This window comes from Plasmodium reichenowi, chromosome 14 (assembly GCF_001601855.1).
Source record: "Plasmodium reichenowi strain SY57 chromosome 14, whole genome shotgun sequence".
Lineage (NCBI taxonomy): Eukaryota > Apicomplexa > Aconoidasida > Haemosporida > Plasmodiidae > Plasmodium > Plasmodium reichenowi.
In genome coordinates, this window is record NC_033659.1 from 1,092,999 (window position 1) to 1,112,056 (window position 19,058).

The 19,058-nt window shown below is 20.5% G+C and overlaps 5 protein-coding genes across 5 annotated transcripts in view; 1 reads left to right on the forward strand and 4 right to left on the reverse strand.

The window, feature by feature from the left end:
- Window positions 1-579: 579 nt before the first annotated feature.
- PRSY57_1428200 (hypothetical protein) lies at window positions 580-4,923 on the reverse strand (the record flags this gene model as incomplete). The annotated part of the gene is made up of 1 exon (XM_012909882.2): window positions 580-4,923. One exon carries the CDS (start codon window positions 4,921-4,923, stop codon window positions 580-582), a length of 4,344 nt encoding a protein of 1,447 aa, XP_012765336.2.
- A 1,443-nt stretch (window positions 4,924-6,366) lies between these two features.
- Window positions 6,367-7,104, reverse strand: PRSY57_1428300 (protein archease, putative; the record flags this gene model as incomplete). Its single annotated transcript, XM_012909883.2, has 1 exon — window positions 6,367-7,104. One exon carries the CDS (start codon window positions 7,102-7,104, stop codon window positions 6,367-6,369), a length of 738 nt encoding a protein of 245 aa, XP_012765337.2.
- A 1,015-nt stretch (window positions 7,105-8,119) lies between these two features.
- Window positions 8,120-9,757, forward strand: PRSY57_1428400 (apicoplast ribosomal protein L15 precursor, putative; the record flags this gene model as incomplete). The annotated part of the gene is made up of 1 exon (XM_012909884.2): window positions 8,120-9,757. The coding sequence occupies one exon, from the start codon at window positions 8,120-8,122 to the stop codon at window positions 9,755-9,757; it is 1,638 nt and encodes a 545-aa protein (XP_012765338.1).
- A 748-nt stretch (window positions 9,758-10,505) lies between these two features.
- On the reverse strand, window positions 10,506-14,258 carry PRSY57_1428500 (transcription factor with AP2 domain(s), putative; the record flags this gene model as incomplete). Its single annotated transcript, XM_012909885.2, has 1 exon — window positions 10,506-14,258. One exon carries the CDS (start codon window positions 14,256-14,258, stop codon window positions 10,506-10,508), a length of 3,753 nt encoding a protein of 1,250 aa, XP_012765339.2.
- A 2,398-nt stretch (window positions 14,259-16,656) lies between these two features.
- PRSY57_1428600 (CPW-WPC family protein) overlaps window positions 16,657-19,058 on the reverse strand; it is a gene marked incomplete at both ends in the record, with an annotated part of 2,620 nt that continues 218 nt past the window's right edge. The window contains 13 exons of the mRNA XM_020115311.1: window positions 16,657-16,730; window positions 16,849-16,902; window positions 17,011-17,113; window positions 17,228-17,289; window positions 17,441-17,506; window positions 17,595-17,703; window positions 17,830-17,898; window positions 18,053-18,138; window positions 18,222-18,237; window positions 18,347-18,385; window positions 18,523-18,614; window positions 18,688-18,788; window positions 18,884-19,016. Coding sequence (XP_019969967.1) covers window positions 16,657-16,730; window positions 16,849-16,902; window positions 17,011-17,113; window positions 17,228-17,289; window positions 17,441-17,506; window positions 17,595-17,703; window positions 17,830-17,898; window positions 18,053-18,138; window positions 18,222-18,237; window positions 18,347-18,385; window positions 18,523-18,614; window positions 18,688-18,788; window positions 18,884-19,016 — 1,004 coding nt within the window. Of the gene's footprint in view, window positions 16,731-16,848; window positions 16,903-17,010; window positions 17,114-17,227; window positions 17,290-17,440; window positions 17,507-17,594; window positions 17,704-17,829; window positions 17,899-18,052; window positions 18,139-18,221; window positions 18,238-18,346; window positions 18,386-18,522; window positions 18,615-18,687; window positions 18,789-18,883 lie in introns of the transcript that reaches the window.

The following is a 19,058-nucleotide window of genomic DNA, read 5'->3' on the forward strand; positions in this document are numbered from 1 at the left end:
TTTTTTTTATTGAATTTTAAATTATTTATTTTTTTATCATTAAATATATTATTACCATATTTAATTAAAAGTAAATCACAGCATTAATATGTCAAAAGTGATATCTTTTTTTTTTTTTTTTTTTTTTTTTTTTTTTGGAAAATTGGCATAAATATGTCAATATTTATTTGTATTTATTTTGTATTTATTTTATTTTTTACTTTTTATGATTAACTTAAAAACATATGCCTAATAATTACACTTTAAGGAATATTTTTTGTACTGTCCTTTGGTTTCTTAAAAATAAAATAAAATAAAATATACATATATATATATATATATATATATATATATATATTTTATATGTACGTATGGAAAAATATGAAACACGTCATGAATATATATATATATATAATATTTTATGTATATATCGGCATGAGGGATATTTTTTTTTTTGTTCGGATGCTATAAATAAATAAATATATATATATATATACATTTCTCTCTCTATATATATGCTTCATTTATTTATTTATTTATTATTTTTTATTATTTATTATTTTTTATTATTTATTATTTTTTATTATTTATTTTTTTTTCTCACGAACTGGATGTGGAATACCTACTGGAAGTTGTAATTTCCCTGTCTGTTGAAAAAGATGATGAAGTTGAGGAATGGTCTGAAGGTACACTAAAAATATTGTAATCATAATTATTAATATAATTAAGATCACTTAATCGTACAGCCTTTTCCTTATCATTTTTATACGAATTAATATTATCATCATAGATATTAATATATAAATCAAAACAGTCATGAAAACATTTATGATTTAATAAGTTTTGTAAAGGATCTCTTTTTTCTACATCCTCTTGAAGACATGAATATAAAAAAGATTTAATTGTTTGATCGAAATTTAAATAATCTAATTTATCACCAGTAAATGTATCAATTAATGTTTCTTCAAATATTTTTCCAATCATATAAGAATATGCTTTTTGTAATTTTAATTTATCATCAAAATAAAAACAATTTTTTTCTGTATCATAATCTAAAGGATCCATATTTTCTTGTACTGTTTGTTTATTATTAGTATAATCCATAATATACTGTTCGCAATCTACTATTTTTAATTTATTTTTAATTTCTGGTGGAATATAATGAAATATTGTTTTACTATATGATTTTGTAGCAATGGTTTGTTCAATATTATTTAATAAGAAAAGAACGGTACGATTAGGTAATAAACCTAATGGAATACCTACATTTATAATTAAATTATCTTCTTTTAAAAATATTCTTGAACATTTAAGTATAATTAATATATCAAACTTTAAAAAAGTTATTAATATTTTCATTATTTTTAACATAATACATTTTAATTTAAAAACTCGTAATTTTAAATCAATACCAGATAAAAACTCACTATATATAAATTCATTTAATGGAGTACCATTTATATATTTACTTTTTTCAATAATTTTCTTTCTTATTTCTACTGATATAGGGAAAAATATATTTTCTATTTTATATTCTTTTACAAGAAAATTAAATGTTTTTAATGCTATCGTTATATGATTTTCAATATGTCTTAAATTTAAAATATATCCTTTCCTTTTTTTCTTATTCATTTCATTTTTTTTTTTTTCATCCATTTGGTGATATAACATTTCTATGATATGTTTTCCTTTCATGATATAATCACAATTTTCCTTTAGTGGTTGTATATCATCATTATAAAAATTGTTATTATTTTGAATATTATTATCATAATCAATGTGAAGATGATTATTATTATTATTATTATTATTATTATTATTATTATCATTATTATTATCATTATTATTATTATTATCATCATTATTATTATCATCACCATCATTATTATTATCATCACCATCATTATTATTATCATCACCATCATTATCATTATCATCACCATCACCATCACCATCACCATCATCTTCATTATAATTTTGGTTCACTTGTTGTTCTCCCTCATTTGTGTTCATATAATACTTCGGGATGGTATTTATCCCATGGCGCTTTTCATAAGGTACCTTTGATGACATATGCTCAAGATATATTTTTTTACTCTTCACAATTCCATTATGACCTTCTTGCCTATTATTATCATCATTCTTATGGTGAGTTTTCTTTTTATTCTTATTTTCAATCTGCTTATGGTCGTGCATATATAAGAAACCTAAATTTATTCGTTTAAATTTTAAAACACAAAATTGTTCTAGTTCTAAACAATAGACCTGCCATATGAAAGAGTGAGAATACACACCTAAGAAGTTCATAAATTTTACATCTTTATCATACTTAGGAATCTTTTTTTTACAATGTTCAATAATTTGTATCTTATCAAAATGTTTCTGTTCACATGTTATTTCGTTTAGTTTATGATATATATTTTTTTTGGTAAATTTATAATATAAATCTTTTGTAAAATAGACTAACTTATCTAAATTATTCAGGTGATAATAATTTTCCATTTCATTCCAGTGCGTTTCATTAAAAAAATTTTTCTGTTGATAATTAATGAAATCAAGTTTGGTGTTTAAAATATATTGTAGCGTTCCATTTTTTCTTTTCAGCGTATTAAAGTTATTATTATTATTATTATTATTATTGTTATCATGCTCTCCATCATTTTTTGTATTATCATCACATTTGTTATTATTATTATTATCACCATCACATTTGTTATTATTATTATTATCATCGTCACATTTGTTATTATCATCATGTTTATACTTGCCTATGCACCCATCTTGAATATGTTCCATACTTGTAGCCCTCATGACACATGGCCTTTCCTGACATATATTTTTGTCTTTTATTTCCTTTTTTTTTTTTTTTTTTTTTGTTCGTCTTTTTTCTTTAATCCTCTCTGCAGCATCATCTGTAGTACTTTCTTCACCGTCTACTATGTCTTCATTATCAATGTGATCCTTCGATTCTAGTTTCTCTTTTTTCTGGTATATCCTATTACTTATACTATCATTTAAAAAAATGTGTTTTACGTTTTGTATATCTCCTAGACCCAAGACAAATTTATTCTTTGAAAAAATGGAATTTTTATGCATCCTACTTAGAAAAAAGTTATATTTATCTAATAAAAATTTCATTCCATTAAATAGTTCTAAGGACATATAATATTGTTCATGTGATATTTCTAATATATGGAATACGTAATAATAATAATCATATAAAGATATTTCTTCATATGCACTTTGAATAATATTATTAATAGATATATTTTGATATTGTTCTATAATATCAAGAAAAGGAAATTTATAATAGGTTAAAATTAAATATAATAATAAATCCATATTAGCTGGTTTCATAATTAAATAATATAACATTTGAATATTCCAATCATTTGTTCTTTCACATAAATAATGCATCATAATACTAAAGTAATCATTATTCTCATTTAATAATAATGTATTATCCTTAACAGCAAAATATAAGTAAGATTCTTTCTGATCTTTAATTTTATTTACTAATTCCAAAATATTCTCTTTCCTTTCAACTCTTATTTTATTATTACTATGATAAGAGTTTCCAATACAATATGTGTTGACATGTGGTATTATATTATCTTTTTCATTTGTACAGGGATATATCTTCTCATATGTTGTGTTTCTTATTCTTTCATGTGATAGATAATTAAAATTATTATTTGATATGTAATTTGATAATTTGTTGGATTCATAAATAGAAGAATTCTTTTTATTTGATGGATATATATTATAATTATTATTTGTATGAGAAATCGATCCAACAATTGATGAATCATTAATTTTATTATTTTTACTTTCATCCTGTAAATAACCTTTTTTATAATCTCTTTTATCATCTTTATGATCACATTTATGATCACATTTATGATCACATTTATGATCATCTTTATGATCACATTTATGATCACATTTATGATCACATTTATGATCATCTTTTATATTTTGTTCTTCTTTATCAGCATACAAATAATTAGTTTGATGTTCGATAGAAGACTCTTCCGTATCATTTTCTTTATCATCATATATAATTTCTATTCTTTTTTTTTCATTCTTCCCTTTTGTTGTGTTATTATTTATATTAAAGATAAAAAGTTTTTTTTTCTCTTTTCCATTTTCATCAATAATATTAATAGGTTTTTGTGGAATGGTTAAAGTGTCTATTTTAAATTCATCAAATCTTAATTTTAAATTATCTAATAAAATATCTTTATTTTTAATATCAGAATTGTTCACAATCTTATTATTGTGATAATTATTGTGATAATTATTGTGATTATTATTTTGATTATTATTATGCATATTATTATGTATATTATTAAATATGTTATTATTATTTTTCATATTATTATTAGCATCATTTATATTATCATTATAATTTTCCATATTATAATTATTATTATCATCATGATTATTATATGTACTTAAATCTTTATTTCGTGTATCCGTTTCATTTATATCAAGATCTTCCTCTATTTCTTCTTCTTCATCATGTTGTATTAAATCTTCAATATCATCACCTTTATTTTTATTATTCTTTATTTTATCAATAAATGTATATCCAAATTTGGATGTCTCACAAAAGTTTCCAGCTATTTCATCATCTTCATTATAACCTAAATTTGAATCTTCTTGTCTGTTTTTTTCGATTATTTTATTAAATTTATCTATTCTCTCTTTTATACTTGGATCATTAAAAGAAAATAAATTACCCAAGTTTTCTTTTCTCTTCTGTTCATATATCAATTTTTTTAAACATGAAAAATCAGGAAGCTTTTCTTGACATTTACGTTTCTTTCTTTTATTTCTTGTATTTGAACATTCTTTTATCTGCGGCCCCTTCAAAAATTCCGATATACTCTTATTATTATTATTGTTAATGCTACTGCTCTTGCAGTTTTTTAAAGCCATCCTTTAAATTGATTTTAAGAAAAATGATAAGCAGAAATAATATACATACATACATGCATACATACATATATATATATATATATATATATATATATATATATATATATATGTGTGTGTTACGTATATGTTGAGGTACAAAAAAAATTTATAGCTTTTAAGAACAATGCAGACTTTTTTCTTCTTCGAAAAAAAAATAAAAATATATATTTATACATAATACTCATGTATAGTATCACAAGCTTACATAATATATATAAAGGAAAATACAGAAAATGTTATTAAACAAATAAATAATAATAAAATATGAAATATGAAATATAAAATATGAAATATAAAATATGAAATATAAAATATGAAATATAAAATATAAAATACTACATATTATATTCTCATATATATATATAAAAGGACATAAGTAATTCTTTAAAATATTTTAATAGTATTATTAAATTAAAAAAATATATATAATATGAGATATAGTTTCAAATAAAATATTCTCATAAAGAATATATTTAATACTTATTTTACATAATATATGTTGCAGCTTCGAAATTATTGGTACTAGCGTAAAACAAATAAATAAACAAATAAAAATAAATATAAATATATATATATATATATATATATATATATATATATATATATATATATATATATATGTATAAAATAAAAACCCATGTGTATGGTAAGTTGCATATAAAATAACAGTTCTTTTATGAAGAGAAAAATAATTCTAATATTATTATATTATACAAATATATAAATATACTAATAATATAAATATATTTATATATAATATCCTATTTCTTATAATAAATATATTTTACACATATTATGTTTGCTTTTCAATAAAATAAAAAAAACTCAACTTCGGCAAGTGCCTTTCTCTATTCCAAGTATTGAATATATGAGATATACACATATATTTAAAAAAAAAAAAAAAAGAAAAAAAAAAAGAAAGTATATTTTTATAATTTTTTTTTTTTTTTAATAATTCGTTTAATGGAAAAACTAAATGAATAGAATTTGCAAAGCACATTTTTTTTTTCATTTTTAATCAAAGGTAAACAAAATGATGAGATATGAAAAAAAAATATTTATGACAAGTATATATTATATATATATATATATATATATATATATATATATATATATGTGTGATATGTTTTAAAAAATATCCTAAGAGAAGAAATTATAAAATTGCTTAAAAATTAAACAAAAAAAATTATATAATAATAAACAAATAAAAATAAAAGATGATGAACAAACCCAAAATAATAATATATATATTCATTTTTTTTTTACAAAAAAAAAAAAAAAAGAAAAGAAAAGAAAAGAAAAGAAACTTATTCGGATACAATTTTTTCTATGGATTAGAAATTAAAAAAAAAAAAAAAAAAAAATATATATATATATATATATATAATATAATATTGTATCATATTATATATCTACTAAAACAAATATTTCACAAGCATCCTTATTTGAAATAATTTTTAACTCGTGCTTAGTTACAGCTTTTATTTCCGTACCACTTTCATGTATGGATATATTAAAAATATCACCATAACCATAAGCTTCAATTAAAAATAGGTTCATATTAAAATAAACTATTTCTATATGCTTACAAATAAAATATTCGCTTCCATATAAAAAATGAAATTCCGTTAAAAAATTAAAAAGTAAATCTTCTATATTTGCCCCTGATGCTGTAATTTTTCTTCTCTTTTTCAATTCAACGCTATTTAAATTACACATATAATCAAACATACATATACAGATGGATTCGAAACATTCTCTTAAATTTTTTCCAGAACTATGTAATATTATATCTGCTGTATGATCAAGATATTTATATTCATAAGTTTTATTTGAAAATTTGTTATATATATCTTTACTTATATGATCATCTACATAATCATTTATATGATCATCCACATAATCATTTATATGTCCATCCACATAATCATTTATATGGTCATCCACATAATCATTTATATGGTCATCCACATAATCATTTATATGGTCATCCATATGGTCACTTGTATTATTATCCCCATTAAAAATATGTTTATTCTCCTCCTCTTCATTTTCATCTTCGCTTATATAACTTTTATTAACCTTTCTTCGATTTCTTTGTGGCAGGGATATTATTTCTTTTTTTGAAAAAGGATTACTCATTTTATATATTTATTATATAACTTTCTCAAAAAGAAAAATTAAAAGAAAATATATAAGATTAGGTTATAAAATGTTGTTCTTTTTTTTTAAGATAAAAATGTTAATACATTTGGTGTACTTTACATATATATTAAGAATATAAAATAATAAAAATGTTCAAATATGAAGATATATATAAATATATTTTTTATTTTTGCTGTTTATATATGTAGTTATGAAATATCCAAAGGATAAATATATGTTAAATATATACCGAAAAAAAAGAAAAAAAAAAAAAAAAAAAAAAAAAAAAAAAAAAAAAAAAAAAAAAAAAAAAAAAAAAAAAAAAAAAAAATATAAAAAAAAAAATATATTATAAAAATAAAAAATTTTTTTTTTTAAAAATAANGTAATAATGAAAAAACAAAAAAAAAAAAATATTTATAAAATAAACAAAAAAAAAAAAAAAAAAAAAAAAAAAAAAAAAAAAAAAAAAAAAAAAATATATATATATAATATATATATATATATATTATTGTATGTATATAATATTATGTACATATATGAAATATTTTTTCTTAAGAACAACAAAACTTCATATTTTATATATATATATATATATATATATATATATATATATATATATATTTATATATATGTATTTATATACATATTATTTTTCTTAAATTAAAAAATATTGGATACTTTCAAATGAAGAACAAATTTATCTCTTCTAAAAAAATAAAAAATATCTTTTAATCACTTTTAGGAACATATATATTATATACATTTAAATGTGTACATAATAAAATAATAAAAAAAAAATAATAATATAAATCATAATATAATATTAAATATAATAAAAATTAAAAAGAAAAAAAAGCAAGAAAGAAAGAAAGAAAGAAAGAAAAAAAAAAAAATGTATTTATTATATACATATATATTTTTTTAATCCCAATAATATATTTGAACAATAATATTAATAGAAAATGTTTGTGAAAAAAATGAATAATTTAAAATGGTATAAAATAATAAAATGAATTACTTTCTTTTTTTTTTATTTTGTTCGTGGATACTTATAAAAGGATATATTATAAATAAAAATGAAGTAAAGTATTTCAACCCTCTTTCCAATAAAAACCGAATAAAAGAAAAATATAAACACACTTATATCCCTGCACAATACAAAAACAAGTTATATATTTTTAAAGAAGAAGAAGTAGAAGAAAAATATAATACCATAGATACAATCAATAGCTTGTTAGGAAAAATAAAAAGACAATTTAATATTAATTTTGATTTGGAAAACGAAAGAAAAAAAATAGAGGAAGAAAAGAAAAAAAAAAAACAAATGGAAAGGGATAATAAAAGTGAACATGAAAAAAATGAATTGAAGAATTTTTTTGGAACTATGTTAGATGGAAGTTTCAAAATAGGAAGAGCAAATACTATGTTTAAAGAATTAAAAGAAGAAAAAAAGCTCGTCGATTTAAAATATAAAAGATTAATAAGTAAGAAATTAAAATTAAGAAGAGAACAACTTAAAAAAATAGAAGAAGAAATAAACAATGGGACATATAAATCTCCATATAATGAAGAACAAAGAGAATTCTTACAAAATGTTATTAAAGAAATGGAACAAGCTATTGAACCTATAAATAAAGAAATCGAACAAATTGAAAAAAATAGATTTTTAGTATTTGATGAAAAAAATGATCTTTTAGTTAAACTAAGAGAACAAATAGAAAAAAAAATAGATGAGGTTAATATGAAATATCAAGAACAAGCCATCAAATTAGGTATAAAAAAAATTATGGATGATTATTATGAAAAAACAAAAACACCATTAGTATGGGATTTAACACAAATGGATTGGCCTAAAGCTATTTATCCCTTATTTAATAATATGAAACTAAAAGCTGATATATATTGGGAATCTACTGTTGTTGGAGGAAACCGAGAGAAAAATGAATATTTCTTTTCACCGTTCAATTTACCTTCACTTGGAGAAAAAAAAAAAAGAAGAAAAGGAAGAGGTGTAGGAAGTAAAAGAGGTGGATCGTGTGGAAGAGGTATGAAAGGACAAAAAAGTAGAAGTGGTGGTTCCATACCTATAGGATTTGAAGGAGGACAAACTCCATTATATAGAAAATTACCAAAATTTGTTGCAGCACCTCTTGGACCTGGTCATCGATTTAATAGATATGATTATGAATTAATTTCATTAAATTTAATTAACTTAGCTTATAGTAGAAGTGGAGGAAAAAAATATCTCGAAGTAGATTGGAATGTTATAGACAAAATGGGATTAAGAATTGGGAAATATAAAAGAAAACATCCAATTAAAGTTGTTGGATGCAATTTGAAAAAATTTAAAATGAAAAATGGTTATGATTTCGAATTTTTTGCAAAAAATGTAATCGTTAAAGCTCATGCATTTACTGTCAATGCAGCTAGAGAAATTATAAAACTTGGGGGGAAATGTTTATTATTAAAAAAAAACACACAAGATATTGTTTATCAGGAATATAACCCTGATGATGAAAATTTAAATAGAATTCCAAGAAGAATTGTATTCTCTGGAAAGCCCTCAAAATATGAAAGGAAGTTATATTGGTTAAAAAAAGTGAAACTCGAAAAAGAACAGGAAATGCAACAGGGAAATGAAAAATAATAATAATAAAATAAAAGAAAAAATAACTTATAAAATAAATGATAATAAAAAATAACTTATAAAATAAATGATAATAAAAAAATAACTTATAAAATAAATGATAATAAAAAAATAACTTATAAAATAAATGATAATAAAAAATAACTTATAAAATAAATGATAATAAGAAAAAGTAATAAAATATATATATATATATATATATATATATAGTAAGTGATATTATTATAAATTATGAAAAATAAAAAAATATTATGAACAAATTAATTTTTTTTTATTTCATGTAAAAAAAAAAAATAATAAATAATTATGAATGGCTAGCTAGACTATTCGGAAATAACAAAAATAGAGAAAAATATGTTCCCACGAATAGGAAAAAAAAAAAAAATAAATAAATAAATATATATATATGGAAATATATTCCCATATTTATTACTTTTTAATTTTTTTTTTATGTTATAGATTTTTTTTTAAGTAATTTTTCCAAAAACTAATACATATATATATTTATATATATATATATATGTACATATTTGATTTTTCTGATTGTTTCTATTTTGATTATTTTTCTTCATACAAAATAAATATTTCAACTAATTTTTTAATCCTTTTATTTTCATACATATGAAAATATTCATATGTCTATAAACTTGTTTTATTAACACGTTTAAATTATTTTATTATATATATATATATATATATATTTTTTTATCGTAAGTATAAAATTATCCATTATAATTTTTCTCATTATTTAATTATCAAGGAGATGATTATTATTGTTATGCAAAAGGTTCAGAAATACAACATGGAAAGCTATTAAGGCATTACAAAAAATATGTTGTATCTTTGTGTCCATTTGGCTAGGCAAAGTATTGTTTGTTACACACATGTCAAATAAATTTACAAATGTGCATAAAAAGTTTTCATTAAGAACAGAATTCACATAAATTAAATAATTATCAATTATTCTCCCTACATCTGAAAATTGTTTACCTAATTGTGGTAAGCATTTTAATTTTATGTCATTTAAAAGTAAAACAATTGCATTCTTGTAAATAAGCAAATTGTCTGGTGAATTTAAAGAATCTAGTGAATTATGTATTATGAAAGGTTGTTTTATTGGATTATGCTCATCTGATTCTTCATTTGATACATTCTTTTCAATTGATTTGTTCTCTTCATTTGATGTATTCTCTTCATTTGATTTGTTCTCTTCATTTGATTTGTTCTCTTCATTTGATTTGTTCTCTTCATTTGATGTGTTCTCTTCATTTAATGTGTTCTCTTCATTTAATATATTTTTTTCATTTAATATATTTTTTTCATTTAATATATTTTTTTCATTTAATATATTTTTTTCATTTAATATATTTTTTTCATTTGATGTGTTCTCTTCATTTACTATATTTTCTTCATTTGATTTATTTTCTTCATTTGATTTTTCTTTTTCATCTTTATATTCCCTTCTTCTTTCTAATTTTTCATATTTATACTCTTCATATTTTGATTCATCAATTTTGTCCTCTCCCTTTTTTTCTTCCCTTTCCAATTTGCCACAGTTATAATCTTCTTGTCCATATTCTGATTCGTCACATATATTATTTTTCTTTTCTTTATGTTCTTTTTTATTTTTTTCCTCTTCTTTATCTTCAGATTGTTTACTCTTTCCATCTTCCTCCTCTTCTTCTCCTTCTAATTCATTATATTTATAATACCTTCCTGTAACTTCTTTACATTTACTATCTTCCATATCTTCTTTTGCTTCTCCGGTTTTATGTTCTTCATGTCTATCTTCCATTTCTCCGTTTGGAGAATAATCTTTTCTATTTATCTGACTAGTCAACAGACGCAAAATATTGTTACAAGCATTATGTTCCGTGAACATGTTCCTTTCTTTTTTTTTCCTTAAAAAATCGTCAGTGTTTTTTTGAATAATATTGAAAATATTACTAAAACTATAAGAATCATTTTTATAAGATGTACAAAAATTGTTATTGTTATAATAGTTATTACTATTACTACTATCAGATACCTTACAAATAGCATCATTTAATAGGAAAGAATTATTAGCATTTAATTTGTTAAGGCCAATATTTTTCAAGTCTTCATAAAAAGAAAGCATCTTGTTCTCATCGAATATCTGATATGATGAATCATTCATATCATTCATATTATTCATAGTGTTTTTTATACAACTACAATTATTTCTAACATAATTATGAAGTATGCAATTATTGTGCATACAAACATTATTCATACAACGATAGTCCATACAAGTATTGTGAATACAATATTTATCCACACAATATTTATCCACACAATATTTATCCACACAATATTTATCCATACAATATTTATCCACACAATATTTATCCATACAATATTTATCCACACAATATTTATCCACACAATATTTATCCATACAATATTTATCCACACAATATTTATCCATACAATATTTATTCGTACAATATTTATTCGTACAATATTTATTCATACAATATTTATTCATACAATATTTATTCATACAACATCTATTCATACAACATTTGTTCATACAACATTTGTTCATACAAAATTTATTCTCACAATTTCCCCCCAGACATATGTCGTTCATACATTTATTGTTCATACAAAAACTATTTCTATAACTATTCTTCCCATAGAAATCTTTCTTACAATTATTCTCTTTACAGTAACTTCTTATATATTCATTATTTATACTACTTTTCTTCTCACAGCTATTATACATATATTCATTGTTCATATTATCGTTATTCATATAACCATCACTCATATGTTCGTTATGCATATGTGAATTACATGTAAAATCATTAAGCACACAGTTGTGGGCTTCATTTGAGCTCCAATTCTGTGCCATTTGAAAATTCCTCATCGAATTAAATTCGTTACATGTCCCCATTTTATTTTCATGAATCTCATCGTTATCTTTTTTCATGTAATATTTTAAAAGATTTATTTGTTTATTATAAAAATCTTCTTTAGAAAAGACATTTTGTTGATTGAACATATAATTGGAAATTTCTTCATATGGGAATTCCTTGGTGCCTTGATTATATTTTTTATTATAATATAATTGTTCATTCTTGTGAGAATCTTTGACGTTTTTAATAATACACACATCATCATCATCATCATCATCATCATCGTCTTCATTATCACCGTTACGTTTATTATTACGATTATGATTATGATTACCATCACCACTAGCATCATCGTCAACATCATCTTCATCATTATTATCATCACATTTGTTTATTATATTTTGTATTAATTTATCTTCAGAACCATTGCTATCATCATCTTTTTTATATTCATTTACGTTATTTCCGTTATCCATTCTTTTAATATTAAAAATATTATTTAAATGAGTATCGTTCATATAATTCCATTCATCACTATAATTATTTTCATTTAGATATTTCTCATTTAATCTTTCACTTTTATTGTTCTTTCTATTACTCCGATTATCTATATCTATGTGATGAGGATAGTCTGATTTGTCATTCTCTTTTTTATTACTATATGATCCGGAATCACTTATAAAAATATAGCTGCTTCCATTTGTTCCATTTTTTTCAGTTTCTATTGAAGTAAACAAATTCAAATTTTCTTCCCTATTATTATTTTCTTCAAAATTTTCTTCGTACGAATATTTAATGTTTTCTATGCTTTTAAGAGAAAAATTATCACAAGTCTTTTTTCCAATACTTCTTTTCTTTTCATCATTTTCCTGAGATATATTTTCGTTTTGAAAATCCTCATAGTACTTTATTTTAAGAATATCATTTGTGTTTTTTTTTTTACTATTTGTTGTATGGATACATTTTCTTTCATATTTCGTTTTCTTACTATTAATATTATCATAAATATATCCAATATCGTTTTCATTTTCGTTTTCATTTTCGTTTTCATTTTCATTTTTCTTTTCGTTTTTATTTTCATTATCACTACATTTACCATTCATATTATTATTATTATTATTACTAGTTGATTTTATTAAGAGCGTGTTTTTTTCTGTACCCTTTTTTGCTTTGATTCGACAATTTTTAGATCTAGATTTTTTTTTCAAGTTAATGGTTGGATCGCGAGTAATTTCTAAAAAATCACTAGTTAAATTCCATTTTAATGGTCTATCATAATTCTCATTTATGCTATTACATAAATAATTAATTTCTTTTGTCTGAATCGTTTTTATGGCTAACTTCCTTGCTTCATGAAATCCAAATTTCTGAACAGAGTAATATTTTCTTGCTGATTTCCCTCTATCAGTCCATCTAGCTTCCCAACTATTTTTATGCAAATCATACCAAACACCCGACACCCTCGGTAAACACTTGGCTAAATTTCTCAAATCCTGAGCACAAATATTCTCATCATATTTTTTGGCCTCATTTGAAACATTTTCTTTTACAAACGAAGCATAATTTTCCAGATCTATTTCTTTAAGAAATTCATCAAAATTTTCAAAATACTGTGTCATATTTTTTTTTTAAGATAATCAAATTTTCAAGTCACACCAAACAAAAAAATGAAATAATAATAAATATGAATAGAAATATATATATATATATATATATATATATAGATAGATAGATAGAGAAATTTATATTTGTGTTTATGTTTATTTTCTAGTACCGTTTCATTCTACTGCTTTAAAAATAGAAGCATATTATCCAACTTTTTACTGTATTTATATATAATATATATATATAAAGAGAAAGAGAGAGAAAAAAAAAAATCAACATAAAAAAAGGAAAATAAAAAAAAATTAATAAAAAAAAAATAATAAAGAAAGAAACGAAGCGAAGAAAAAAAGAAATACATGTATCTTCTATGGCTTTTAAATATATTAACATGAACTGAAAAAAATAAAAAAAATAAAAAATAATAAATAAGGTATAAAAATACAATAAGCACAATAACGCGGAAAAATGAGAGAAAAAAAAAAAAAAAATGGTCTTCCCAAATATGTGTAAATCAAATAAGTACATAAAAATAGGGTGTATGTATTTGTGCTACTTCATGAAAAATACATAGAGATATCTATTTATGTATTTATAACATAATATTTATGTCTGTTATTATACGAATAATATAATATGAAGTATTTATTTATGCATGCAAATATACAAAAAAAAATTCTTTTTTTTTTATTTTTTGGTCCTTTATATATATAATATTTTATTTAAATTTAATTTTATTGTTTTTTTTATATTTTTATTATATATTTTTTCTATTCTTTTCATGATGTTTGTTCTTTTTTTTTATATTTTTTTCCTATATATATATATATATATATATATATTTTTTTTTTTTTTTTTTTTTTTTTTTTTTTTTTTTTTTTTTTTTTTAGGGAGTGGTGTGGGGTTATTTAAACATTATGTAGAAATACTTATATTTATATAATGCTCTTCTATATACTATTGAAAAATATTGTGGAAATATATATTATATGTATATCATATATACATACAAATATATATATATATATATATAATATTCTTATGAATTAATATATATAGCAATTAGTAATCTTTATTCCATTTTTTTTTATTATCATGTAAAATTCTATGAACAAAAAAACAAAGAAAAAAATCAAATAACAAATGAGTAAAATTATTATATAATAATGAAATATATATATATATATTATAGATTTCAGACGCATGAAAAAAATAAAAAGAAATAGATAATTCAAATTTATGTATATGTAAAGGACTTATAATAAATTTATATTTAATCTTAGACAAGATAAAATATTCTGTTAGAAATAAAAATATATTTAACATTATTATATAATGAAATTTTTTTTTTTTTTTTTTTTTTTTTTTGTCGTATTAAACTATTTGAATTCTACATCATTAATTCTATATATATATATATATAATAAAGAAAAATGTAATTTTTTCTTTCTTTTATATGTATTTATATTTTATCCGTCATTTGTATTTTCGAATAAATATATTCATTCATTTTTATGATGAATTCTACATTGATAATGAAATAAAAAAATTTGATATAAAGAAGGGGAATAAGTTATATTTATATATTAAATAAACGTATATATTTTTTAATTTTAAAACGTATCCTATATATATATATATAATATATATATATAATTTTTTTTAATCGATATAAATAAGGCAAGACATATAAGGAAATATGGATATTATATAAAGTGTACGAGACAAATATATATATATATATACATATATATATATATATATATATATATATATATAAATGGGGTATTTTTTTAAAAATCGAATACTTTTATAAAAACTCAAAGAATAATATATATCTCTTTTCATTCAATAAAAATAAATTAAAAGGACTTCTTTTTTTTTATTTTTTTAAATGTTTCTATGAAATATATTCTATATATTTTCGATTGTTTTTAATATTTTAATTAGTGTAAAAATAAAAATAGAGCACTTAGAATATTATATATATAAATATATATATGCTTTTTTTTTTTCTTTTTTTTTTTTTAAATATGATCATTCTAGCTATTTTTTTATAATTTTACCTTACATGTTCATAAAAAAAAAAAAAAAAAAAAAAGTTATATTTGCACACATAAAAAAAAGATATTACTTTCCACATTTTAAGAAATACAAATATTATATATATATATGATCTGTTATATATTCTTAAGTTGAATATTCATTAATTATCATTTCGTAAAAGCATTTAAATATACAAATATTTCTATTTAAGTATGCTATATTTATATTTAAATACTTCAAATAAAAAAAAAAAAAAAAAAAAAAAAAACAGGTTGAAAATAAAATTTAAGATATGTAATAATACACATTTATGTATAAATTTTTATATACAGAAAAATTTAAGATTTATAAATATGTTATTTTATTTTTTTATTTCATAGTTGAAATAATATTTCCTGTAATTGGTTCAACTGATCCATAACTATATTTCCCTTTTCTTAAAGCTGATAAATTGACAAATTAAACATTATATATATATATATATATATATATGGATATCTTATTTTTAATTGTCACGTTTTAACACTTAAATATGAATTTTTTTAAATGTGTGTATTTTACTCGATATTTTTGGTAAATATTCTTCTCTACTGTTTTTGTAGAGGGGCCATTCAACTGAAAGAAATGAATAAAAATGTGAATTATTAAAATATAAATATATATATATATATTATATTTTTATATGACAAATATTTCGAATGAATATATTATATTAAAGTTAACTGTCACATTCTTCTGCATAAGCTTTTTTAATTTCTTTTTTAAACGATTGAAATGATTTCTTTTTTGAACATGGCCCCATATAACTTTGAGGAGCAATACAATACTACATCAAGAAAAAAAAAAAAAAAAAAAAAAAAAAAATATATACAAATAAATATTATATATAACAATTAATATATAACTCATTTCATTCGTATAACAATCTTTTCCATGTTACCTTTTCACTTTGAGTCCAATATTCTGGACAATATTCTTCATAATTAATTAATTTAGTAGTGTCTATAAAATTACATAACGAATGAAATATATTAAAGGCATAAAAAAAAAAAAAAAAAAAAGAAGGAATAATAATAATAATAATTAATACAAATAACAAATTTATCTGTCTCATTTTTAATATGTTTCCTTTTTAATAGCTATTTCAAATTACCAATTTCACATGGCCATTTTATATCACATTCATATGCTAAACTTTCTTTTAATGTTGAATTTAAACCTTAATAAATAAAAAAAATATATGACTTTAATATATATGCACATATATATAATAATATGTGTTTCCATTGCTTTTTTAATTAAATTACCAATAAATTTGGTATGTTCGTCACATGACCCATTATAATAATCTGGGGGCAAGCAATTCTGAGGAGTTCCAAATTCGTCTGACTTCAAAATCCAATTTTTTGGACAAGGCTATGAAAAATAAATTAATACATACATATATATATATCTATTTTTTTTGAAGGGGAAAATTATTTTTTTCTTGTATTAGAAAAAATAAAATTCCATATATTTTTCTATTATTTTATTTTTAATTACGTCATTATCATCCATTTTACACTCTTGCAAACATGGGAAATTTAATTTACATAATTTTTCAAAAGCCACCTTAATATTTAAAATATCATATTAACAAAAAAAAATATATATATATATATATATATATATATATATATACTCGTTGAATTAAATAAATATACCATATAATTATATATCAATTTGTAGCTTCATGTGCATATTTTTTTTCATATAAGAATATTACTTTCATATCTTTATCAAGAGTAATGAGAGATGCCCTAGACAAACAAGGGCCATTATAATTTTTTGGAGCCGAGCACATACCATCACCTATTTTTTAAGACAGTAAAGAGATGTATACATACTATATATTGTATCTATATATAGACAAATAAAATAATACTAAATGTTACTCTCTTTAATCCATCCCTACAAAATAAAATAAAATAAACAAAACTGGAATGAATATATGAATTCAATATTAATATAATAAATCCTTTTCAGGTATTTTTTAGTTTGGTTTTTCCAAATAATATACCTTTGGGCAAATTTTGGAATAATCTTTTTTACATTTTTCCTACAAAGAGGATATAGGTTAATTTATATAAGGTAAATTATATATATGATGATTTATATATAGCCTTTAGCTATCTGTACAATTATATATATATATATATATATGTGTATACATATTTATGTATTTTTTTTTTTAACTTTGCATGGCCATGAAGATGAACATTTGTTACTCCATATTTCTTTTTGCTCATTAGTCATATTTGAAAAATCATAAGGTAATAAGCAAGTACCTAATAGTTTCCAAAGGTGTATACAAGTGAATGATTTTATAAAATTCAGAATTTTTTTTTTTTTTTTTTTAACCTTCATAAATGGACAGTGGGCGACAATATTTTTCATCTTCTGGTACCCAATTTGTAGGGCACTGAGAAGAATAATCTTTTTCACAATTATCTAAGCAAGGCCTATTTAAAATAAAAAATAAAAGGGATTTTAATGAAGGGAATAAAATGAAGTAGGAAATTGAATAATAACACAATAATATATATATATGTATAACCAAAAAATGTTACATTCTCTTTCTAGTAATTTTTTCTTTTTGGTTTCATGCTCTGCTTGTAAATATCTAGGACATGGCCCCCTATATGATAAAGGGGACACACATTCTTCAGAAGTACTTAATTTGGTCCATTCTTAAAAAAAGGAAAATAATATAGAAATTGATATATATATAT